The 26,528-nt window shown below is 36.2% G+C and overlaps 3 protein-coding genes across 4 annotated transcripts in view; 1 reads left to right on the top strand and 2 right to left on the bottom strand.

Moving 5' to 3' along the window:
- LOC138313029 (nucleolar MIF4G domain-containing protein 1-like) overlaps window positions 1–5,902 on the top strand; it is a 94,146-nt gene extending 88,244 nt beyond the window's left edge. Inside the window, exons 11-12 of the mRNA XM_069253693.1 lie at window positions 4,770–4,901; window positions 5,577–5,902. Coding sequence (XP_069109794.1) covers window positions 4,770–4,901; window positions 5,577–5,858 — 414 coding nt within the window. The 3' untranslated portion in view covers window positions 5,859–5,902. The remainder of the gene's footprint in view (window positions 1–4,769; window positions 4,902–5,576) is intronic.
- A 1,155-nt stretch (window positions 5,903–7,057) lies between these two features.
- Window positions 7,058–14,608, bottom strand: LOC138313887 (protein YAE1 homolog). Of its 2 annotated transcripts, XM_069254145.1 has the most exons (4): window positions 14,545–14,608; window positions 14,182–14,293; window positions 12,162–12,283; window positions 7,058–10,577 (listed from the first exon to the last, which is right to left on the bottom strand). In XM_069254145.1, the coding sequence occupies exons 2-4, from the start codon at window positions 14,275–14,277 to the stop codon at window positions 10,196–10,198; spliced, it is 600 nt and encodes a 199-aa protein (XP_069110246.1). In that variant the 5' UTR covers window positions 14,278–14,293; window positions 14,545–14,608; the 3' UTR covers window positions 7,058–10,195. The 2 variants fall into 2 exon arrangements, with proteins under 2 accessions (XP_069110246.1, XP_069110242.1); XM_069254141.1 differs by having other exon boundaries at window positions 14,182–14,601.
- Window positions 14,609–25,173: 10,565 nt separating this feature from the next.
- On the bottom strand, window positions 25,174–26,280 carry LOC138313001 (uncharacterized). Its single transcript, XM_069253691.1, has 2 exons — window positions 25,633–26,280; window positions 25,174–25,476 (listed from the first exon to the last, which is right to left on the bottom strand). Exons 1-2 carry the CDS (start codon window positions 26,278–26,280, stop codon window positions 25,174–25,176), a joined length of 951 nt encoding a protein of 316 aa, XP_069109792.1.
- Window positions 26,281–26,528: the final 248 nt, after the last annotated feature.

The following is a 26,528-nucleotide window of genomic DNA, read 5'->3' as shown; positions in this document are numbered from 1 at the left end:
CTGTGGTGTGAGTTCACACCTGTCTGCAATCCTTCAGTCCACTTTATTGAGCCCCACTGGTGTTACAAGTGTACATTGTAACTGTCCCCCTGTAGCACATACACGCGTATAGCTAGTACTATATAAGTCCTTGCAGAAAGGTATTTAAATGATCCTTACTATCAAACAAGAAGCACAGAGTGCCTGTATCGCTCACCTGGTTTGTAATGCTTAGTTATGTTCTGAATACAGGTTCATTATTCATTTTCTAAAGGAATTTTAATATTTACCTCTATTTCCCCTTTCAGGCCCCGCCCCTCCTACCCCCAGGGGGTCAGAGCCAAAATTTATACAAACTCTATTCCCCTTCCCCCAAGGATGTTTCTGGCTAAATTTGGTTACAATCTATGTAGAACTCTATGACTAGTAGCGATTTAAAGGATTTACCTCTATTTCCCCTATTGGGCCCCGCCCCTGCTGCCCTTGTGGGGGTCAGAGCCGAAATTTATACAAAAACTTTGTTCCCCTCTCCCCAGGGATGTCTCTGGCCAAATTGGATTAGAATCTATACAAAAGCTCTGTTCCCTTTCGGGCCAGGTGAGCTAACAATGTGTGTACGTTACATGTACCTAATCAATGTCTAGATACAAACTTATAGGATTTTTTTTTTGTGTATGTTTGCTACAATTGTCTAAAACACGTAAATTTCATCACATAAATTTATCGGCCTACATCATCATAATTGACTCCACTTTTGGTTTAGCCAACACATGCGCAGTCAACTATTCCTAATCAAATATCACTAAATAATATCCAGTAAACGAATTGGAACGCAAACGGACGAAAGCCCAAACGAATCAAAACGCAAACCGACCCAAACAAAATCAAATCAAAACGCAAACGATCGAAAAGGCGAAACACAAACGAAAAACGCTCGACAAAACGAAACGCAAATGAAACTACATGTAAGTGCTGTACAGCTGTAGAAGTATGTCAGCGAATCAACCATATTACTTTCGCGGTAGACAGATTCCTGCATTCTTGACTCTATAAAATAGTTTTTATCGTTTGTTTGATTAAATCAACGTCCTATTAACAGCCAGGGTCATGTAAGGACGGCCTCCCATGTATGCAGTGTGTAGCGTATGTGAAGTGCGAGGTGCATGTTTTGGGAGACTGTGGTATATTCGTGTTGTGTTTCTTGTATAGTGGAACTTTTGCCCTTTTCATAGTGTTATATCACTGAAACATGCCAAGCAACACATCCCACCCAGTCACATTATACTGACAACAGGCGAACTAGTCGTCCTACTCTCTTAATGCTGAGCGCAAGCCAGGGTGTGTCTCGGCCAGGTGACAGAGCCCACCTCACAGGGACAAGCTCTCAATCGAAGGCCAAACGTGAGGAGGTGTCAAGGGAGACGTTAAGAAGTAGTAAGTAAGTTAGGAAGAAGAGATGCTAAAATACGATTCTAAATTTCGTCGCCTTTTATGATCATGCAATACAGACAGTGGGTACAATTCTAATGCCCAGTAGTTCATTTTAATGTCATTAGGTCATCTAACCCCAAGGGTCAGGTTGACCTATAGTCACCATGCCTCTTCCATTGTCATGCATTGTTCGCATTTCGTCGTTCGTAAACTTGTCATTCAAACGACTTCTGAATATCTGAAAGGCCCAAGAAACTGATATAAGTCATGTAGAATGCTGGAAAGATGGACTACCAAAAAAAAAAGCAAGTTTGTGGAAATGAATAACCTTGACCTTCATTCAAGGTCACAGATGTCAAAAAGGCTAAATCTTTAAACGATTTCTTGTGAATTACTAAAATGCCTAGATACCTAATATAAGTCCTGTAGTATGCTGGCACGAAAGGCTACCAAGTTCATTTAAGGTTACAAGGGTCAAATAGGCTAAAAACTTTAAACAACTTATTGTGAATAACTTAGAGGCATTAGGATCTGATAGTGGGACTGTAGAATGCTAGCATGAAGAACTACCAAGTTTGTTCAAATGAATGACCTTGACCTACATTCATGGTTACATGAGCCAACTAGACTGAAATCTTTAAACGACTTATTGTGAATAACGAAGAGGACTAGAGACCTGGTATTGTACATGTAGCATGTTTGGATGAAGGGCAAATGTTCTTAATTCATCTTGCCCGATAGATCAGGGTGAACTATAGTGATCGTACTTCGTGTGCCGTCCGTCGTGCAGTAACTTTTCATTCAAACTACTTCTTCTCAATAACTGAAAGGCATCGAAACGTGATATTAGACCTAACTTATACTTGAATAAAGGGCTACAAAAATGCTTGTCAAGTGAATGACCTTAATGTTTAATCAAGGTCACAGGGTTCAAATTGGCAAACATAAACGACTTCTTGGCAATAACTAAGACGCCTTGCAGTATGCTGGAATAAAGGGCTTCAGACAGGTCAAATGTATGAAAATCTTAAAACAGCTTTTCAATACGTGAAATGCCTAAAGAACTAAGATAGTGGGTCTGTACTATTCCGCATGATTTGTTTACTTTACCTACTTCCATGGTAACAATTTGAGGTCATCTGACCTGAAGGGTCAGGATGATCTATTGTCATCATGCACAGTCCGTCATCATGCACCGTGCGCCGTCTACCGTGTGTAAACTTTTCATTCAAACAACTTCTTCTCAATAACCGAAAGGCCCAGGGAACTGATATTTGGCCTGTAGCATGCTGGGATGAAGGGCTACAAAGTTTGTTCAAATAAATGACCTTGACCTTCATTCAAGTCAAGGTCACAGGGGTCAAAAAAGCTCAAATCTTTTAACAACTTCTTGTGAATAACTAAGAGGCCTAGAGACCTGATATTGGGCCGTTGGCATGCTGGGATGAAGGGCAACCAAGTTTATTTAAATGAATGATCTTGATCTTCATTCAAGGTCATAGAGTCAAAAAGGCTAAAATCTTTAAACGACTTCTTCTCAAGAACAAAAAGGCCCAGGGTACTCCTTTTGGGCCTGCAGCATGCTGGGATGAAAAGCTACCAAGTTTGTTAAAATAAATGACCCTGTCCTTCGTTCAAGGTCAGGGGGGTCAAATAGACTAAATATTTGGCCAATATTGGGCCTGCGGCATGCTAGGATGAAGGGCTACTAAGTTTGTTAAAATAAATGACCTTGACCTTCATTCAAGGTCACAAGGGTCAAATAGGCTAAAATCTTTTAACGATTTCTTGTGAATAACCAAAAGTCCTAGAGACCTTATATTGGGCCTGTGATATGCTGGGATGAATTGCTACCAAGTTCGTTCAAATGAATGAACTTGACCTTCATTCAAGGTCACAGCTAGGGTTCAAATAGGCTAAAATCTCTAAACGTTTATGTTATATTGTGCCAATAGTCAGATGACTGTTAAGGCCCATGGGCCTCTTGTTAAATATATCAGACACTAAGAACGTCTATTAAAGAGCTCCTAGCGTGCAATATCTAATTTGTTGCCCCAAAAAAAATAAGCCATTTCAGTCCACTAGATTCTTTTTTCATTACTGTATAGTTTGACAGTGTTTTATTGTGTGAATAATAGTCAGACATGGGTTGTTTGGCTTAAAAATAAAATCCTATTATCCATGACATGTTTATGACATCAAAACATCTGTTAGTATATTCTTTTGAGAAATATCTAAGGTCAACATATAAGTTACATTGATATACGGTTTTTTTTTTAAATTTGCTTTTTAATAAGTAAATAAACACATGATGACACCAATATAAATACTTCTGACAAGTGGTGTAGGAAATATATGTGATATTGATCTTATTTTGCTTGATGACGATATACATGATAGACTCAGTACTCCCAGTACTTTGATATTGTGTAAGAAATAAAGGGGGTAGGCGTAAAAAAGTGCTAAAAAGTCGACATATCCAGTGATTCATCAACACAATATTTTCATGAGTCAATCAATGATATATGAAGATATTTTTGATTACTAAAATTTTAGGGTACTCAGGGTTTGTCATTGTTATCTAATGAATTTATTAAAAACTAATGAAATGAAATTGCTCTATTTTCATGAAATATTAAGAGCAAAACTGGAAATTGCTAGAAAAACCAACAGATATGATGAAATATTGTATATCGTTAAAAAGATAATACGAAATACTATGTTATTACACCAAAATAATTTATCTTTGGCTTGTGTATGCCTGAATATGATACATTAAAGACGCACAAGTAGGAATCAGATGTAAAACTAATAAAAGGTGGCGCTATGTTCACAAGATTATTCTATTCATGGAATAAGAATTGTTCCGATACGTATTATGTGCCGATTGATGTATTTGCACCAAAAAATTAAAAATTGATCGAGGGCGGCCATGCAACACCTCCTTTGGCTTTTATACTTCTCCTTAACACTTGAATGAATAACAACCATAATTGGTGTGAAACATCAATGGGGGAAGACAATCTTATTTTATATAAATGAACCAGATTCCACTCTTAGGGACATTACCTATTTCAGAAACTTACGTATTAAACGAAGATGTTCTTTGCATTGCTTATATTAATTGTTAAACACTACTTTATATATATATATATACTATGACTGTTTTGTGCCATGAGTCAGATGACCGTTAAGGCACATAGTCCTCTTGTTTATCTGTACACACTTTTTTTACTACAGTTCTCAATATTTTATTACAGAAAGAAAATATTTAAATAATAAAGATACACTTTCATAAACATATTCATGTATATTCTGTTGAATCTATTCAAAGGTTACATTTTCTTTGTTTTTTTTAGATGACATTCCAGTTCACTATGTGGGATAAGTTTAAAGAGATGAGTAACTTGTCAGAGCGTAACCGTGACAACCTAGCACGTACCATTATACACCTTCTGTCTACCAAAGCTGTATCCCTATCCATATTTAAAGTGAGTCATAACTCTTCAGAATTCCCATAGTTTGGCACGTACTTTGCTAAGAGGTTGTTAATTGGTCAAACACAGAATAGTATTGTTTTTTCTAGTCACTGAGTAATCAAGGAAGCCATTCTGGAATCATTATACATCAATACTATAGCTTTATACAAATGTAACTAAACATTAAGTGTTTCTGTAATAGTTGTAAATGTCTGTAAATGTTTATTTTCTTGGTGTCTGTACAATGTAACCATGAGAATGAAGAAAATTTGTGATACAAGCAATGTAACAAATATCATAACAACCTAAATCATTGTATAAATTGTTAATACATGTATAAATCATTGATTATAACTCAATATTTGAACCATATATTCTTATCTATTCCAAATTTGATCATTGATGAATGTCGTCTTTTCAAAACCCTGCTCATATAGATCTAGCAATTCATTTCCCTTGAAATTCGTCAAGACTCAGATTTTAAGTAAAGCAATATATATAGTTTGTATATATATTGGAATATATTTTTTAAAGCATTCTATTCAACTTATTTACTCCTTAAGTTAAGCCTTATAGGCAGTAGTTTATTGGTTTTCTCCCCCAATTCTTATTATCTTAAATTTTTTGCCATGCTTTATCTAACATTTGTATAAAAAATACTGACAGAAGAAGTTTGTGTATTTCCAGGTTGTAGAATTTGGTGTGTTGGATAAAATCATGGTTCGGTTTATGAAGCAAGTGTTACGAGGTCTCCTGTTGGAATATCCTCAAGACGTGACTGAGGCTTGCTTTATGAGGATTGCACCACTCAACAAGCTTCATATGTTACACGAAGGACTTAAATTATTCATGCAACACTTCCTTCTGAAGAAAAGTTCTGCAGAAAATAAAGACTTCACACTATTGAAAGAGCGTGTTTCATTGGCTGACAGGGCACTTTCATCTAGCCAGTCAAAAATGCTCTTATAAAACTTTGCAACTGTGAAAGGTGAATAAATATATATCTTTGTACATATGAGTATTTTTGTTTTTTTTCCATTAGTGAAATAAGTAGAACACTAAGTTTGTTTGTTGTATTTCTCACAGTAAAATGAATAGGGGTTGTACCCGGGTCCTTATTAGGAAACAAGAGGCCCAAAGGGCTTTAAAGTTATACAAATGTATATGTCATAATTGTCATACTCACAAATCAAGAAGAGATTGTAACAGACATGTACTGTTATTCATTACCAAACATTACCAAAATTTGAGAATTACTAACAATATATACATGTATAGGTTTTAATGTTACAACATCAAATAAGTATCAAAAAATCATTATTACGGTGCATCGATTCTTACAAATGCTTATAAAGCATAATACAGATACATGTACATGTTTGTCTGTGCCTTTCAATGGTTTCCATGTGAAGTCATCAATGTTTATGGTTTTCAATAGATTACGGAGAAGAAAAAATAGGATGTCAAAATTTTCGCACAGTTATTTTTTGAAAATTATGGCACATATAACTTAACAGTCATCCGAGATCTGACTATTACAATACAAAATATAGTAGAACTTAAGTACATGTAAACTTGTCAGTAAAATGTGAAAGATTGTAGCCAATTTGATCTATATGACCTTGAATGAAGGTCAAGGTCATTCATTTAAACAAACTTGGTAGCCCCTTCTACTAACATGCTACAAAGATTTTAGCCAATTAGACCCCTGTGAACTTAAATGAAGGTCAAGATTATTCATTTAAACAAACTTTGGCTCAAATAATTTTTGACAAAAAGCTGTTTCAAGATTTTAGACTTTTTTACCTCTGTGACCTTGAATGAAGGTCAAGTTCATTCATTTGAACAGACTTGGTAGTCCTCCATGCCAGCAAGCGGCAGGCCAATTATAAGTACCCTGGGCCTTTCTGTTGTGGAGATTTGAAGTTATTTAAAAGATTTAAGCCTTTTTGACCCATCTTTCAAGGTCATTCATTTGAACAAACTTGGTTGCTCTTCATGCCAGTATGCTGCAGGCCTAATATGAGTACTCTGGGCAGAAAAAGTTGTCTGTATGAAAAGTTTTTGATTCAGATTTCTCAGATTTTTTATTACACTCTGACACACTTACTTGTGTAATAAGAGGTCAAATCAGTATATTACATGTTGATATGACAGAACACAATCAACTCAACATTATATTTATTAGACTAAGTACAATAAATAATATAATGAAGTAATTAATCTAATTAATACAAAAAAGATGTTTTGATCTTTCTATAAGTCTGCTAATTTGCAAAAGAACATATACATTACACAGTTCATTTTTGTTACATTTGAGTTCATACAATAATATTTTGGTATATATATATAGTTGTCGAATTTGATAAACTTTTTCATGGGCACACGTAAATGAAATATGAAACTTGTCTACAATACCATCCAAACATACTTTCATAGAGATATATCAGCCCATCGCCCCGTTTCTATAGGCAAATGAAAATTAAATGTACGGATTTTGACAATATCTTTTCAATCTTTTCTGTTCAATATCAATAGATAATTCCCAACTTGAAAATCAGACTTGACATGTATACATTTTTAGGTCATCTGACCCGAAGTTCTACCGGTGCGATTTGGCTGAAACTTGCATGAAATGATCCTGACATGTTCCCGACAAAGTGTTGTTATTTTTTGGGTTGATCCGAAATCCAAGTTGGCCGCCAAAGCCGCCATCTTGAAATCACATTTTGAACTTCTTCTCAAGTTCTACCGGTGCGATTTGGCTGAAACTTGCATGAAATGATCCTGACATGTTCCCGACAAAGTGTTGTTATTTTTCGGGTTGATACGAAATCCAAGATGGCCGCCACAGCCGCCATCTTGAAAGTACATTTTGAACTTCATCTCAAGTTCTACCGGTGCAATTAGGCTGAAACTTGCATCAAATGATCCTGACATGGTCCCGACAAAATGTTGTTATTTTTCGGGTCGATCCGAAATCCATGATGGCCACCAAAGCCGCCATCTTGAAAACACATTTTGAACTTTTTCTCAAGTTCTACCCGTGCGATTTGGCTGAAACTTGCATGAAATGATCCTGACATGGTCCCGACAAAGTGTTGTTATTATTTTCGGGTCGATCCGAAATCCAAGATGGCTGCCAAAGCCGCCATCTTGAAAACACATTTTGAACTTCTTCTCAAGTTCTACCAGTGCGATTTGGCTGAAACTTGCATGAAATGATCCTGACATGGTCCCGACAAAGTGTTGTTATTTTTCGGGTCAATCCGAAATCCAAGATGGCCACCACAGCCGCCGTCTTGAAAATACATTTTGAACTTCTTCTCAAGTTCTACCGGTGTGATTAGGCTGAAACTTGCATGAAATGATCCTGACATGGTCCTGACAAAGTGTTGTTATTTTTCGGGTCGATCCAAAATCCAAGATGGCCGCCATAGCTGCCATCTTGAAAACACATTTTGAACTTCTTCTCAAGTTCTACCGGTGCGATTTGGCTGAAACTTGCATGAAATGATCCTGACATGGTCCCGACAAAGTATTGTTATTGTTCAGATCGATCCGAAATCCAAGATGGCCACCACAGCCGCCATCTTGAAAACACATTTTGAATTTCTCAAGTTCTACCGGTGCGACTCGGCTGAAACTTGCATGAAATGATTCTGACATGGTCCCGACAAAGTGTTGTTACATTTCTGGTTGATCCCAAATCGAAGATGCTACCATGACACTATATCTAATTAATTACCTACATGTTAAGGCCCTTTGGACTCTTGTTTGAAATAAAATTTGTTGAAAGAAATTGAAAATGATCCTGACATGGTCCTGACAAAGTGACACCATATAAAATTAATTTTACTATTGCCAAGGTAGTCAGATGACCGTTAAGGCCCTTTGGGCCTCTTGTTCCTAAAGTTGACAAATTTGTATCATATCATTAAACCATTTTGAATAAATTTATCCTGAAGTCTTTGTTTAACATTAAATTTTAAAACATAATTTGTTCAATATACAAGATTCCTGCTAATCCCTTACAAAATAAGCCTGTCTCATACAAAATATTTTGCACAAAATCAATCCACATGAAACTCATGTTACCATTTACATGCAACTGGTACATTACTTTATATATTTTACTTAACAATTTATCAGAGAATATTATATAATATACCAAGACATGACCATTCTACATTTAACTTCAATACTCAACGGATTTCTACCCAATTCACCATAGACCATCAAATTTAGTGTACTAGATCTCAAACCTAAAATATGTTTACATGCAAGTGAATTTTTTCAATAATAGTCTTATTCTCAAAACCCCATACTTCAACAGAAATTATGGATGCTGCACAGTGGATGGCACATGACGACCGATGCATGATGACTATAGGTTCAGAACACCTTATAATTTAATACACTCAAGATCTACATGTCCATATATAGATGTATCTTGCTTCCTTTCAAAATATTTACAACTATCTTTGATTTAATACAAAACTTTTTCTTCTGTTTATATAGCTTATGAGCTACTAGTACTTAAAAGTGAATTTAATAGTGATTTGTCACACAAGTTACGTAGGAAAACATAATACTAACACCACTTAATGTTGAGATCCAATCATACAGGATACAAAGAAGGTAGTTTTAAAATAGTTTCATGAGATTCAACTGACAGATCAAAATAGATCTGCTAGTAATTGTTTTATACATATGCTTTACTAGTCCCTACAATCCCATACCCTGTGATGATAAAAAGGATTTTCTGAAATAAGTTGCAGTGAACTTGACATAATTTGAAACTTAACAAGGCAACAATCTAACGAAAACATAGAAGAAGTGACCTTGACTTGGTTTTCTGAATTCTGATGTGTTGAGATATTATTAAAGTAATTTATCATATCTTCATAATTCATAAATCTTGAACAGTGAACTGCCTTCTGTGGCTTAATTTTGATATGTAAAATAACAAATTTTATTTTCTATGTGCATATTACAGAGTTATCTGCCCTTATGGGTAGGTATTGATTGTGACGTCATTTATTTGCTAGTGTAATGTCATAGCTTTTGGAAAAATGATGTTACTTGTCCTCACAAAATAATGACATAACAATCGATACCTACATGTACCTGTAAGGGAGCTAACTCTGTAATATCCAAAGAAGGAATAGTCATCTGTGGATTTAGAAATGTAAAATAGCACATATTTATAGCCAGATTTGCCTAAAGGAAAAATGTCTTCAGAACATTGAAAAGTGCTTCCCTGACATATCAAAGAAGTTTAAGTACAACATTCTTTATTCACATCAATTTTTTATCATAATATCTTCCAGACGTCTTCTTAATTTTCCTAATATACTCCTTGTATCTACTGATACATTAGGGATTTGCCCATCCATGTCTGTTTTCGCTGCCCTTTCCAGAACATCAAGGCTTTGACAACATCCTAATTGGTCAGAACTGCCTTTACATTGGTTTGAATAATCGCTGACCTCTGTGACCCCGGAGACCTCACTTTTGACACAACACTGCTTGCTTTTCCTTAGAGGTTCTGTCTTTGCCTCCATACAAGTTTTTTTTATACAGCTCTGCTCTAACTCACGGACATCCTGTAGAAGCTGCTCCAGATTAACTTCTGTAGATTTGTTCATATCTGTCTTCTGTATGTGTTTCACAGATAATAAAGCACTGCAAAGGGAAATATAAGAAACACTTTTACTCACAAGATTTAATTCTTATAGTTACTGATTATCTCCAAGAATCTCCTATCTGTTAAGTTGACTATACACGACGTTCTGTAAATTGTAAATGGTATAACCATATGAGTAATTATAATGAATACAGAATAAGGTGCCGTAAATCATGCTTAATCATCCCTGCACCCTGCAGTAGTTTACATTTTAATGTAAAATCTATATGTATTTCATGGTTGCCTATCATTTACACATGGTTATTTAACTGTGCTAGTGATAAGATTTTAATATGCTTTTTAGTTTTAAAGGAACTTATCAAAAAGGGGAGGTCCCCAATATTGCCAAATTTTTTATAGTACATTATATTTTGCAAAAGACACTCCTACATGTAGGATGATTAAGCCTGGTATATGTGCAGTTCCATGAAGCTAAGTTGTACAGTTTTGGAGTTATAGCCCGAGAAATATAACAATAAATCAATCTATTATAGTATTGACATTCAATAATGATACAAGGACATAGTCATTCAGATCCCCCGCCAATGGAGATATCAAAGCTGAAGTAAGTTTGATTGTGGAGACTTATGTGTATGAAAAAAAACCCAGGAAAAAGTGCAAAAAATGAAAACCTAAAAATAGCAAAAGGTACTACTAGACCATAAAATGAATGTGTCTATGAAGTGGAAATATCTCTGCTGGTTTTAGAGTTATGCTCCGGAAATGAACCTGCTACAAAAATATGATATTTTCAGCAATGTTTCTATGGTTACAGAAAAAAGCACAAAAAGTGAAAACCTAAAAATAGCAAAAGGCACTACTAGACCATAAGAACAATGTGTCTATGAAGTTTCATGGAAATATCTCTGCTGGTTTTAGAGTTGTGCTCCGGAAACGATTCTTAAACAAAAATCTGCCATTTTCAGCAATGTTTCCATGGTTACAGAAAAAAAGTACAAAAAGTGAAAACCTTAAAATAGCAAAAGGCACTACTAGACCATAAGAATAATGTGTCTATGAAGCTTCATGGAAATATCTCTTCTGGTTTTAGAGTTATGCTCCGGAAACGAACCTGGTACAAAAATCTGCCATTTTCAGCAATGTTTCCATGGTTACAGAAAAAAGTTCAAAAAGTGAAAACCTTAAAATAGCAAAAGGCACTACTAGACCATAAGACCAATGTGTCTATGAAGTTTCGTGGAAATATCCCTTCTGGTTTTAGAGTTATGCTCCGGAAACGAACCTGGTACAAAAAAATGATATTTTCAGCAATGTTTCCATGGTTACGGAAAAAATGCAACAAATGAAAACCTAAAAATAGCAAAAGGCACTACTTGACCATAAGACCAATGTGTGTATGAAGTTTCGTGGAAATATCTCTACTGGTTTTAGAGTTCTGCTCCGGAAACCATTCGTACGGACGGACGGACGGACGGAACCCATTTGTATATCCCCCGCCAACTTCGTTGGTGGGGGATAATAATTGTGTTTTATACTAGCTCTTACCTCATCTCTGTAAGCATTTTAACTATACATTTGTACCATAGATATACCGATATATAATGTCATAATACATTACTGACCTTATTTCTCCACGAAGGACAGCTATGCTAAATGCAAGTGAGGCTGCAGCTTTGTAGCCTTGGTTAAATCCCTCCTGTACATTGATCTCTTGGCCGTCAGCTATTCCCTCTCGGTAACCAAGCTTAAATGATATCAGGTTTTTGTACATGTATATAATAATTTTAATCATTTGTCAAATATATTGAAGCATAAAGTAAATATTCACATTTATATATTTATCTGTCTAGAAAATGAGTTTGACAATATTGCTATTTAAATATCAACCTCAAAAACACACATAGAAATTCATTTACAATGTAGCTCTATCTATATACCCTAAAATCTCGATAATAAGTCTAAATCGAAAATAGGCTGGTCCTGAAAGTTTTATCATTTTTATCCATGCTTGTTTTGATTTCTGAAACCTCATCCAGATGGTCTAGCCTAGCCTATCAACTGTTAAAATGTTGTCTACTTCACATGAAAAGCAGGTGTCTAATGTGTCTAACTAGGTTTAGGAAGTGAGGCATTAATTTCTTAATTACATCGTGTGATAAATAATTCAGCAAGTACATCCACTCACAGGTATCGGGCCAGGTCATCTCCAAATTCAGACTGACCTACCCAAACATAGCAATCCGTCAAGATTAGAGGCGATTTGCATACTATGAGAAAATGGCGTCGACGAGAAGGAAGATTTAATGTTGCGTAAAGAAAACTACTGTATTGACATAATATAATGTGAATGCATGATAATATGGATTGCTGTGGGTAGATAAATCACTCATTTGTTGAAAAGACCAAGTTAAGTGACGCTTCTCTGTGGTAATGTTTTGTAAGCGCAGTCTCAATCAGAGATGGCAAATACCATCTCGATACCAAACGGTGTCGGCGAGTTCCACCTTTTGAAATAGCACTGCGCTCTGGCCCTACACCAGACATCTATGTGTCATAAAGTCAAAGTCTGGTGTCAGGGCCAGAGTATCTCTGGCTCCCATGCATGTACATGTACCCGTAATTGTGTAACAGAGCACATGATTTGATACAAACATAATCACTGCCTCTGCCAGGATTCGTACTCGGGACCTTTGGGATACTAGTCTGACGCTCAAGCGATCGACCTAAAGAGAAGTTCTCCCTAGCCGAACGGTATATTGCGGCTATAGTATTCACCAGGGTTACATACTCCCCCTCAAGGACAGAACTCGTTCTCGAGTTTCCAGGGCTTAACAGCGATACCTGTTGGGCATGGCTGAGTATTTCCCGAGTCCCTACATGGGCGCCAATGTAACAGAGCACATGATTTGATAGTTGATACAAACATAATCTTCCTCTGCCAGGATTCGAACTCGGGACCTTTGGGATACTAGTCTGACGCTCAACCGATCGCGCTAAAGAGAAGTTCTACCTAGCCGAGAGGTTGATTGCGGCTAGTATTAACCAGGGTTACAATTGCATATACATTTAAGCAGTGATGATGTAGCTCTGAACGACAGACGGACAATTTCTGACAGATGGTTGTCGTCACGGATCCGGAGTGGAGGCAGGCTAGGGTATGATTATTCGTTGTAGTACACGTACAATGTAGTGTTAGTGCATAGGTACCCGGCTCGTTTTCTTATTTTTTTGAATGACATGTTGTTATACATAATATCATTTTTTATTAACAGTAGATATAAAAAAAAGAGTGATAGTTATGTTTGTTTTGGACAAAAATAATATGTAAATGCATGTATACGCATAAAATAATTGGAAGCCTGCAAAAAAGTATGGAAAACTGTTCCCGACTGATTTTCGGAGGCAGCGCTCCACTACGACACATAGGGACCAATTTGTACCCAGCTGAAAGGTATAGTAGGCCGGGTAACGTATATTCGTTCTAGTCAGTGGGGAATGGCATCAAGTGTTTATATTGATGACATTGAAATAAATGTTCAAGATATAGCTACATGTATATGTTATGTACTAACCAGTACATTTATAAAAAAAAAAATATGTATACATCTGAATTTTTATATGTAGGACCTCTGAAACTCTCACCTTTGTCAGACTCGATTCCATTTTTTGCCAGTCCCTAGAACCTATCATGATCTCCGTGGCATTTTCGTCAAATATGTCGTCTTCTTGTGCTTCCATTTTCTCTTTGTAATTTCTATAACACAGTTTGAGCATTGAGATCGAGCATAGGTGCCTGGCTCGTTTAAAAAAAATGACATGTTTTATGTATTACAACATGTATTTTTTTTAACGAGCCAGGTACATATGGACCGAGACACCAGCCCCACGTGCACACGTGTCTCTGTTTGTACAGGTCCGGTAGTACCACAAAATCTGGCTATATAGCTAGATTTGACTTTAAAGCTAGATTTGACTATACAGCCAGATTTAGCGGTGCTACCGGACCTGTTGTACACTTCCTCTCGACGCCAGCTAATTCACAACAGCATCGACCATTTTGGACAGCCCGTCACGTGATATGTACGCCAGTATTAATCACGTGATAATAAATTATTTTAGCGGGAAAGTATAAATTGATCACAGTCGCTGATAATTAAGGATTAACTAGAATATATTTTTATGTTATGGAGATATAACACAAAAATCTGAGTGTATTCTTAATAAACCGCGAAGCAGTTTCTGATGTTTATGATGAGCGTACACTCAGATTTTTGTGTTATATCTCCATAACATAAAAAAAAATCTATTCAAATTAATCCTTATAATTAAAAATTTACTATAGATAATCTTTTCAATATTCAAAATTCATTTTGGGACTCTTTTATCTATGAAAACATTACGCCGTCATCTCAGCAAATCAGAAGCAACGTTACAAACAGCGACGCCATTTTTTCCTTTATGGGTTGATATTTAATTTTTAAATTCTTAAGCCAATGAAAATGCTTGTAACAAGCAAAATTAAATTATTTTTCGATATTACAGGAAAACATCAACATTATATATAGGGGATAGGGATCAACAGAGTTTGTAACCCTTAGAGTAATTACAATAATAAAGTGCATAGACTCTCTATATCTGTTTGATGTACACTGTAGACACCATTGGCGGATCGCCAGCTGTCAATCAAACTGCTTGGTACCGCCCCCTTTTGCACGTGACCTTAGCCGCCAATTCGAATGCTCCGACATCACAGCCATTTGTTTACGTCAACACTGTAGACTTGTACGGCGTGTGCAATTTGAAAATGCTCGTTAGCGTTGGCGTTGGGATAAATATAACAGCAACAATCGACATCCTGATAAATTTGTTAGAAATGTTTTATTAAACCCCTTTCCTATGGTGGCTGATTACGGCCATCTCGTGTTGTTGTGTTGTCGCCTTGTCGTGTTGTCGCCTTGTCGAGTTGTCGCGGTCTCAAACTGCGACAACCCGAGATTTAACAGTTACAATGTCGACTTGTCGCGTTTTCGAACCGCGACAAGTCGACAACACGACAAGACGACAAGTCGACAACACGACAAGTCGACATTTCATACACGCTAATTAGCGCGTACAGAATCTCGTGTTGTCGCGGTAAAATGTCGACTTGTCGTGTTGTCGAGTTGTCGACTTGTCGTGTTGTCGCCTTGTCGTGTTGTCGTGTTGTCGCCTTGTCGTGTTGTCGACTTGTCGCCTTCCTATTACATATGCGCAAATTATATGAAATAACCACTATCTTTGAATATAGAAAACTGAAGTCAGTGCTTGTGAATATTTGGTGTGTTTGTAAGATATTCGATGTTCAAAATTGTTCAAAAATTATATTTTCCCCATTGTTAACTCTTTTAAAATGTATTATACTTTAACGGAAATTATAATATTAAATTAATTGAATATTAACAAAACAAAGGATATTGTCAGAACACAGAACAAAAATGTTTGTACAATGAACAGTAACAGAGAGGACAAATGTACATGTATATTAACTTAATATTGTAAAATCTCCTTTACAAAATATTGTGTTATTAATCGGTTAAAACTTATTATTCAATTTGAAGAATTGAAGAGAACACGGATGATAAGACGATATATTAACTATTATTACTAATAACTGTAATAGGTTATGTGTGCAGTACATCAAACAATAACCTTAATTTAAGATCTAATAAAGAATTTGATTTAAAACGATAAGAAAAAATCATTAAAACTTTCATTTAGTCCAAAGCGTTATAGAACAGATAAGGTGTTGTGCCCCATCTTTCTGGTAATTAGTTCATCTATTTTGATCATCTGCATGCATCACAACGTACATAATGTTAATATTCCTTTTATAAAATTTGTTTATTGTAATACAGCAAGATTTAACCTTCGAAAGTTTGATTGTGTATTTTGACTACAGTAATTCATACAATAGTAATCAAATGCTGTAGCATAGATACTTCCAGTGGACATTTAATATAATGGAACTCTTGCAAAAGAAAAGTACACAATTAGTATTTCTGGGTCTATAAATTCCTAATACACAAAACATGTGTTCATTTTACGAAATGAATATCATAATTATATAATAATCTTTCTCAAAGCGATCAATTTGTGGTTAAGAGAGGCTTGGCTAATTATGATACATTCAAGTGTAATTGACCTGTGTTAATATGGTCCGAGTGCAAAGTCAATAAAAGCAACTCAAGTTACATTACGCAAACATTGAGTTCTTCAGGGTGGTGTCCTATGGTCAATGTTTTTTCTTGTAAGTAACATGCACATTAGAGAATGGTTTGATACTTGCCAAAGAAAATAATATCTAGTATAAAAAATAAGGACCTCAGTTTCGGTTCATATGGTGTTATACCGCCCTGGTATAATTTAAAATAATGACCTCGGGCTACGGTCTGGGTTATTATTTATTCTACCAGGGCGGGACAACAACATATATACATCCTTATGCATGTATATCTGCAGTGCTTTTATCTTTATATTCGGTAATTCCTGTGTTATATTCGATACATTTACCATTATGCTCCGTCGTTATATCGAGATATTCGATGCCTTTTCCTTTATATTATATTCGGTACAAATTTCTTCAAATTCTGTACACACTTCTTTATATGATGTGCAACCTTCTTTATATAATGTGCAAACATTTATATAATGAAGATCAAATCCGGCTTATAATATTTGCATAATTTTTCGGCTGATTTCGTCTTAGTGACAGCACTTTGTATAGTTGTGTAGGATTTTGAAAAGGAAATTATTGCTCTTACCAACGGTAGTAAACGTTTTTGTGAAGACTTACTATAAATATGATTTTAACCGCTAAAACTACATGTAGGTGGACTAAGTTTTGTTTGTCTCGGGATCTATCCATCCTTCTCAATATATATATCACCATGTAGATTACGATTTTACCGATTTTTGTATTTAAACTCATAAAACGTCCAAAATAGTCTATGAATGACGCTCTGGTGGGTCCAAATTATCGCCATCTACATGTAGACAATTAATCCTGTGTCTATATTGGATCACCAATATAAGAAAAAAAATTGATTTTGTTTTAATTTTAGATGTGCTACTATTTTGTTAATTCATATTATGAAAATGAAAACAATTAAGAAGCAAACGCTAATTGAATTCTTCGTTTCGGAAAGGTAGTTGGTCTTAAAAGCTGTATATATGTGCCGTAATTTTCATACTCACGAATCAAGAGCTTTTGGATATTTTATTCACCATCAACCTTTCGAAAATTACATTTACAAGTATGAATAAGAACTGAAAATGATTTTGACAGTACATATGCGGTCAGGCTATGAAGCCAAAATGTGGTCTACAATTTCATTTAACATTTTTATAAAGTAATAAGAAATTATAAAGTGATTACTGCAGGTATGCATTTATCTTAACATACATAAGACATAAATTCTGACTTGTAAATAATGTTTACAAGGCATCGTACATGATTTTCTGACCATTTGAATAATTATCACACCTTAAAAGAACCTGATGGTTTTCAATAGTTTCTTGAAGAAAAAAATGAATGCCTAGTTACGACACATATAACTTAATTAATCAACACATAAAATCGGGTAATTAATAAAACAAAATGTTCCCAGCCGTTATACACCATCTATGATATAGGTACATGTATATATTATCCGAATAGCGTATATTGAACTTTGATTCATAGGTGTGGCAACATTATAAGATTTTTCAAATAATTACATATATATGTAGATCTGCTACCCTGTTGAGATCAGCCGCTTGATTTTTACACTTCAACTTATCCTAAACATGTTCCCTAACAGGCTTAGTTGAATTCGGACCAGTTGAGAAGATGATGGAATTGTTATGTTTAATGGCGATAGACGACAAATAAAAGTGATTTCGATAGGTCACCTGCCTAGGTGACCACCTTATATTATCCTTAATAGTCCGAAGGCCTGTTAATCTGAACGTCCGTTAGTCCGAACGGCCGTTAGTCCTAAGGCCCATTAGTCGGAAAGTCTGATAGGCCGATAACCGATATAAATGTACAGACTTTAATTACAAGACTCAGTAGTAAACTTGCTAAGATATGTGTAACTCTAGATTGACACCATCTTCAGTGACCCACGGATGATTGCACTACACTACGCTACAATTATCACAAATGTAGCGTAGGGTCACCGACAAAAAACGAAATGAAATTGTGAAAAAAAAACATAATCTTGCAATACATGTACGTAAACGTATCCGATATGAAAGAGTGTATATGTACACTGCAATCCTGGTTAAAAGGGGAGGATTAACAAGTAAAAGGAAGCAGGAAACACAAAAATAAGTCGGGAAATACATATTTCAAACATGCTTTTGTTTGTTTGTTTGTTTGATTTATTAACGTCCTATTAACAGCTATGGTCATGTAAGGACGGCCTCCCATGTATGCGATGTGTTGCGTGTATGTTGTGCGAGGTGCGTGTTTTAGGAGACTGCGGTATATTCATGTTGTGTCTTCTTGTATAGTGGAACTGTTGCCCTTTTTAAAGTGCTATATCACTGAAGCATGCCGCCGAAGACACCAAGCAACACACTCCACCCGGTCACAATATACTGACAACGGGCGAACCAGTCGTCCCACTCCATGTATGCTGAGCGCTAAGCAGGAGCAGAAACTACCACTTTTATAGACTTTGGTGTGTCTCGGCCAGGGGACAGAACCCAGAGCCTTCCTCACAGGGGCGAACGCTTAACTCAAGGCAGGCAGGTTAGAATTGGTGATATATATCATCCATTCATGCAGCCATGTTATCTCTAATGCAATCAAATTGCAGTACACATAAGCTTTACATTAGGCGTATGTTTATAAGATAATTCATAAAATGTATATTTATGTGACATCTTATAAAATGTAAGATATTTTCTATCTCTTTATGATTTTTTTTTAATTTATAATTTTGATGTATTTATCATGCAATGCTCATTGAAGAAATCACAACTTGCCGTCCATAGAAGTTTGCAGTTAAATAATTTTAAAGAATTGCCGAAAAATGTATTTATCACAATTTATTGAAAACATGTCAAACTATCAATTTACATGAAGTAAAACAACTACATAAATTGCAATATTTTCTAATTTTCGGATTAACGGGCCTTCGAACTATTAGGCCTTAGCGGTTCAAGTGACCTTAAAATTAACAGATGACGATTACTGCTTACTAATCAGACGGCACGACCAGACCATTATTACACGATTATCATATAATAAACAAATTTTTGAAATTCATAGTTCAGAGAAAAAATACTTTGACAACTCTCGGTAAAGAAATTGCTATCAAATATCTTCATCTAGCTACAACCACATGCACACAATTATTTTCATTAATAGGAGATTTCAGAAAAGATGGCGTGACGTCACAGAAAGTTAACATCCGGGTCCTCAAAGGTACAAACACGGTATGGCGACTATTAAAAACAATAACAGATACGTACATCCCTGATACATAATCGATACGTTGACAAAAGTATACACTTTCATACTTGCAAATTCTGATTTCAAAATAGTTTCTTATTGTTTCAGAGGTTACAGACATTTATATTTACAATTGTTTATTGCTAAATATATTTGTTTAGATTTAGTGTTGAAGCCTGCTTGCGAAGCGGTGCCGGGCCGTCACACGTACCCGCTTTTTGTTCACACGTAGAAATCCATGTTGTGAAAAAGTTATGAATAGATAATTGATTTCAATGTATCATATTCTGTTATACACGAAAAATCTGTTCATAACACTATTTAATATAAATATAACGAAAAGTGAACCACCTGGCCAGACCACGGTCGCTCGTGCATGGCTTCGCTGGTAGATCACCTCGGGCAACATCCGATAATTGGGAAATTAATAATATTTATACGTAATTACCAACACATATCTCAATAAGTACTTGTAAAATATATATCTTTCGTTATTTCCCATGTATATATTATTTTAAATGAATGGTATGAACCACTGTTACACATAAATGAAGATATACATGTATGTGTACGTAGACGTACAGTATGGCTGCCGATATCTCGAAAAATAAAATAGTGAAATCGTTCAATTTCATGAGTTTATTTTTTTATTTTTTTAATCACTTTTATTCCATGTGCCGTTATGTGAAGTCCCAAATTTAGGTGATATTACTTTTAAATAACTTGAATACATGTTAGATAGACTACATTTAGATTTATGAATATAGCTACAATGTAGATCGTAATTACTACAATGAATAAATGCCGACCAGGACACATTGCGCACGGCTTTGAGAATTCTAAAATACTCGAAGTTTTGTTTAAAAATATGATAAAAAAGTAACTATAAAATGACTCATTTGAATGTTATAAACTAAATTCCAAAATTTCTAACGAAAAAGTTAACCAGAATACATAATTTTGTGACTATGAAAAATGACGAAATTCGGGATCTCGGCAGTACTGTACGTAATGGCTGCAGTGCGCTTGGGGTATCTACGAAGGCAAATTTTAATTTGGTCATAATCACACATCGTAAGGTGTTTTACCAAGTAAGACTTAGAAAACAGTAATTGCTTATTAAAATATCAGTATAATAATTGGGGAAACTTGGAATTTAATTTGTAGTTTCTGTCAATTTTGTAACTTCTGTCAATGTTTATACGTAGGTCTAATGGCGACCGTGTTTTTTTCTCGTGGCGGTAGAAAATGGAGTATAAACGGAGTAAAATATATAAATACCAGATGTTTATATATAAATATTATTGTTAAATATTTTTATTTACCTTTTTTATAATTCAAATAACGCAATAGTTCTCGGATTGTCGTACTATTTATTACAATTAAATGTAAACAAACATCGCAAGCGGCTTATAACGGAGTTGTACCTTTGAGCGCCCGGATGTACCTTTGTGTGACGTCATCGCCATCTTTTCTGAAATCTCCTATAATCCAATATGGCGAGTGTTATCCATTGTTTGCGCATGTGTAACAGGAAGGCGACAAGTCGACAACTCGACAACACGACAAGTCGACAACACGACAACTCGACAACACGACAAGTCGACATTTTACCGCGACAACACGAGATTCTGTACGCGCTAATTAGCGTGTTTGAAATGTCGACTTGTCGTGTTGTCGACTTGTCGTCTTGTCGTCTTGTCGACTTGTCGCGGTTCGAAAACGCGACAAGTCGAAATTTTAACTGTTTAATCTCGGGTTGTCGCAGTTTGAGACCGCGACAACTCGACAAGGCGACAACACGACAAGGCGACAACACAACAACACGAGATGGCCGTAATCAGCCACCATACCTTTCCTGAACCTGGAAGATCGCTTGACAAGTGGATAAAACCGCCCGAGGCAACAGCTGATGTTCTGAAAGCACGTCTAACGTTACGTGTTACACATGTGTTCAAAGGTGAAACTGTATGTAAGTAACTCATAAAATATTCTGTTGTGCATATGTCATATTTTATACAGATCATTAAGAAGTGTTAGCTCTAAATTTGTTACCATCAAGACCTATTGATTTCTGAAGGTATAAAGTCGGTAACGTGTGTGGCCGTGACCGAACTTCCTATATTTATATATATGTTAGGCCCAAAGTGTACAATACCAGAGACTAACTAACGTTATAGTTATTAGATACATGTACATGCATGTGTATGGTTTAGACGAAAATATTTTTCTGTCAGTAGGGCCTCGTTATGTCTGTATTCATGGTCTATATACAATGTACGATTGCCCTAGGTACTTTTGTACATTAATGTCATTACGGTCACGTGACTTAGTTAAACAATAACAATTCACGGAGGTCCAGTAAAGTGAAAATACCGCGGTTATCCGAAGAGACCAAAGTTACCCAAAGACGGATAGTCTATTTAAGACTTCCTGAGGGTAGTCATTACAAAAAACATCAATCAGTGGGTAGAGAGGCGATGTAATCAACTGAAATACGAACCATGTCAACACAGTCTTCAAAGAACAATGGCGGCGTCCTTAGCAACGCACAGAAAAAATCCCGTGGAAGGCCTCCCGGCTCCAAAAATGTGTTGAAAACATCCCAAAGAGAGATGTCAACTGGCTCAAACTTCATAACAAACTATGATTTACTGAATAACAGTGATGAAGAGGATTTGGGATGGAAATGCATTGATTGCGATAATGTATTTTCCGATCCAGAGGACAAAATGTTAGAATGTGAACGCTGTACATCGCGTCATTGTATACGATGTCTAGGGAAATCGGAAGATGAATATAGAATCCTCCAAGATTCTGATTACATGTGGTTCTGCATGTCTTGCAGAGAGAATGTACAGAAAAACATAGCAACAGATCTGAAGATCGAGGAACGTTGCCAGGCTATTATGGAAAAATATGAGAAAAGAATAACAGCTATGGAGGATCTGATCAAAACCAAATGTTCGCAGTCCGAGGTGCGAAATATCGTCCACCCGATGTTCCTGAAAAACACCTCTGGTACAATATCAGATCCAATAACGAAGTTATTCAACCAATCAATTTCAACAGGAACTCTCCCGGATGATTGGAAAAGGGCTCGAGTGTGTGCCATTTTCAAAAAAGGAGATAAGTGTGAACCGGGAAACTATAGGCCTGTAAGTCTCACGTCAGTTGTTTGTAAAACACTAGAAACTCTAATAAGGGATCATATAGTAACATTTATGAGGAAAAACAAGTACTTCTCCAACAAACAATACGGTTTCTTATCAGGTAGATCAACAACATTACAACTTTTAGAAGTTTTGGATAAATGGACAACTGCTTTAGATAAAGGTGACGTAGTCGATTGTATATACATGGATTATCAGAAAGCTTTTGATACAGTTCCGCACAACCGTTTACTGAATAAATTAAACTCATATAATTTCAACCAGCAGATGAAAACTTGGATTTCATCTTTTTTGAAAGGAAGACATCAAATGGTAACAGTGAATGGCAAAAATTCCGAATGGTCAAGTGTAACATCAGGAATTCCACAAGGATCGGTTCTTGGACCCTTATTATTTGTGATATTTGTTAATGATCTTCCAGATATAGTGCAGTCAGACGTATACTTATTTGCGGATGATACTAAAATATTCAAGGCTATCCGTGGCAAAGATGATGCTTTAGATCTGCAAAGTGATTTAGATACAATGTCGAAATGGAGTGAAACGTGGCTTCTAAAAATGCACCCAGATAAATGCAAACACATGAGGATACACAAACAGAGAACAAGAAACCAACGTGAGGAAATTATACAATACCAGCTCAATGGAAAAACACTGCAACATATAGACCAAGAAAAAGATATAGGAGTAGTTGTAGATTCCACGTTAAGCTTCGACACCCATATATCAGAGAAAGTAAACAAGAGGCCAATTCCATGTTTGGGACTTTTGAGAAGAACTTTTCAGTTTTTAGACATCAAATCATTTATTCCGCTATATAAATGCTTAGTTCGGTCTCATTTGGACTATGCTTGCCCCGTATGGGCGCCTTACCTACAGAAGCATATAGAAATGATAGGAAGTGTCCAAAGAAGAGCGACAAAATGTCTACCAGGAATGTCACATCTAGCATACAGTCAAAGGCTGGAGAAACTGAAATTACCAACATTGGCATATAGAAGAATACGAGGAGACATGATAGAACTCTTCAAAATTTTAGATGGAGTATATGACTCCGAATGTTGTAACATTTTATCTTTATGGAAAGATGCAACGGACCGCGAGAGCAGCAGGGGGCATAGGAGGAAGCTATTCCATACAAGATCAAACTATGAGATTAGGAGAAACTTTTTTTCACTAAGAGCTACTAAGATATGGAACGATCTACCAGAGAATGTAGTGATGGCGCCAAATATAAAACTCCTTCAAAAATGCGTTAGATAAACATTGGAAAGAACAAGAACTCTTATACAACTACAAAGCCTTTATACATCATTAATTTATTATTATTACCGGATAAAAATGTATTAACTGTAAACTCTATATTTTGTCTGAGTCTGGTATAGAGGACTTTACATATAAGTCCTGAACCAGAAATAAACTTATCTTATCTTATCTTGTCATTCTAATTCCAATTTTGTTTAAAAAAAATATGACAAGTCAAGTGCATAAGTAGTACAAAAGTACCGGTTTTGGCACAGGGTCACCCAGTGCACCTCCTATATAATCCTTACCACCCCCTGGCACCTCCCTATGGCACCCCCCTTCAAGAGGGGGGTACCGATCGATGACGTCATGGGAAGAGGGGGGTTCTAATCGATATGGGTTTTCCCATCTATTTATATCGTCATGGGGTAATCCATCTATTGATAACGGCAACGATTGCATCATTTTTAATTATTACATAACGAATAACAAGGAGGTGATATATTTACAAACATGTTTTATTTTCCCCGTCGCGATTGAATGAACATGGGTCGGAGAGCCATCCTACGTTCATCCTTACAAAATTTACCTACTCTATCATGGACAATATTATATTTACGCTACTGAGAGTCATCTACCTCCCACGATATAGTACTAGAGCGATCTGTGTGTATGTACGCTCTTTCCCATAACACGGGGTCCTGACATTGGACCTTTCTAGGGTAGTTCACTCTCCTACAAATCGGTTAAATCAGACGCGTATATCCAGGAATTGAATTTCTTAGGCCAGTGAAGCCATTTCACGTAGTATTGTTTGTTTTGACCTTTTCCTTTTGTCTTCAAAATGGTTTCCACTTTCCACATGTCGTCGTCCCTGACTCCCACTTTCTGTAGTTCAGACTGGTAGAAAGTCCCTTTGATCTCGTCCCCATCATAGTCTTTGACTCTATATAGAGGTAGACCTCCTCGAAGTACCTTTTGAGAAATGGAGAATATCTCTCCGGTCCATCTTTGATCATATTCCCTTGTGAAAGGATTCTTCAAATGAGTCAATCTCACTTTATCTCCAACCTTGAATTTGAACGGTTTACGAGTCTTCTTCGTTATTGTCGACACAGGTTGTTTTTTTCGGCCAATACATCCTCCACCAGATAGAAGTTTCCTTTTTTTCGGTTACATTTGCCGGAGCCATACCGATCGTCCGGTGATATGTCTGATTGTAGCTATCAGCGACTGTAGTTTCTTTACGTACTCGTAGTTTCTATTGTGTGTGAAATATCTATACAACCTTGTTTTGATAGTCTTGATGACACGCTCGGCTACAGCAGCTTTGGTTTCGTTTTGTGCGTATAGATGCGTGATACCATATCGATTTAGTAGAGAGTTAACGTCCTTGGATCTAAATTCTTGGCCCTTGTCACTACGGATACGACTGGGTTGTCTCCCTTCGCTGAGAATGTCTTGCAGTGCCTTTGACACAGACGTTCCCTTCTTGTTTTTCAGTGGCCTCAACCACAAGTATTTTGAGAACACATCAATCACGACAAGTATATAAGAGTAACCATCGTTTTCACTCTTAAATTTGACCATGTCCATGAGGTCAGCAGACCACTGGTCGTCGATGCCAGTTACGAAAATTTTGTTTCGTTTGAATGGATGTCGGATTGCTCTCTGCAGGCTGTAGGGTTCTTGACGTTGTAACCATTTTCTTATCTTATATTTACTTATGACGTATTTCCCAGCTTTCTTCACGTATCGATACAGCTTGTCTGGTCCAGAGAAACTCCCTGCATTGGCGGGATTGAAGTAAATGTCTTTTAAATAGTCTTCCCAAGACGACATCCTTCTTCGTCGAGTACTAAACTTTATAATGACGTCATTAAGAAAAAAGTCTATTTATATCAGTTTTCATCCTTTTCAGATTCTTCATCATCATCGCTATCTTCTTCCTCCTCATCTTCATCACCATCACTATCTTCACCATCCCACATCTCATCTAAGACATGACGGTTCTTTTTAAGAGCCATCTTGATTGCCTTGCGATCGTCATAACCATCGTCTATGAGCTCCGTGACATCGTTCATGACCTT

Source organism: Argopecten irradians, chromosome 2 (assembly GCF_041381155.1).
Source record: "Argopecten irradians isolate NY chromosome 2, Ai_NY, whole genome shotgun sequence".
Taxonomy (NCBI): Eukaryota; Metazoa; Mollusca; class Bivalvia; order Pectinida; family Pectinidae; genus Argopecten; species Argopecten irradians.
This window is presented reverse-complemented; position numbering and strand designations above follow the sequence as displayed.

What these genes read in the sequence shown, in the direction of transcription:
- LOC138313887 (XM_069254141.1), bottom strand. Translation starts at nt 14,313, where the DNA reads ATGCTCAAACTGTGTTATAGAAATTACAAAGAGAAAATGGAAGCACAA. An exon ending in TGGAATCGAGTCTGACAAAG is followed by an intron (nt 12,284 to 14,181) that starts GTGAGAGTTTCA and finishes ATATCATTTAAG; the next exon opens with CTTGGTTACCGAGAGGGAAT. An exon ending in GTCCTTCGTGGAGAAATAAG is followed by an intron (nt 10,578 to 12,161) that starts GTCAGTAATGTA and finishes TTCCCTTTGCAG; the next exon opens with TGCTTTATTATCTGTGAAAC.
- LOC138313001 (XM_069253691.1), bottom strand. Translation starts at nt 26,280, where the DNA reads ATGTCGTCTTGGGAAGACTATTTAAAAGACATTTACTTCAATCCCGCC. An exon ending in GACATATCACCGGACGATCG is followed by an intron (nt 25,477 to 25,632) that starts GTATGGCTCCGG and finishes ACTCATTTGAAG; the next exon opens with AATCCTTTCACAAGGGAATA.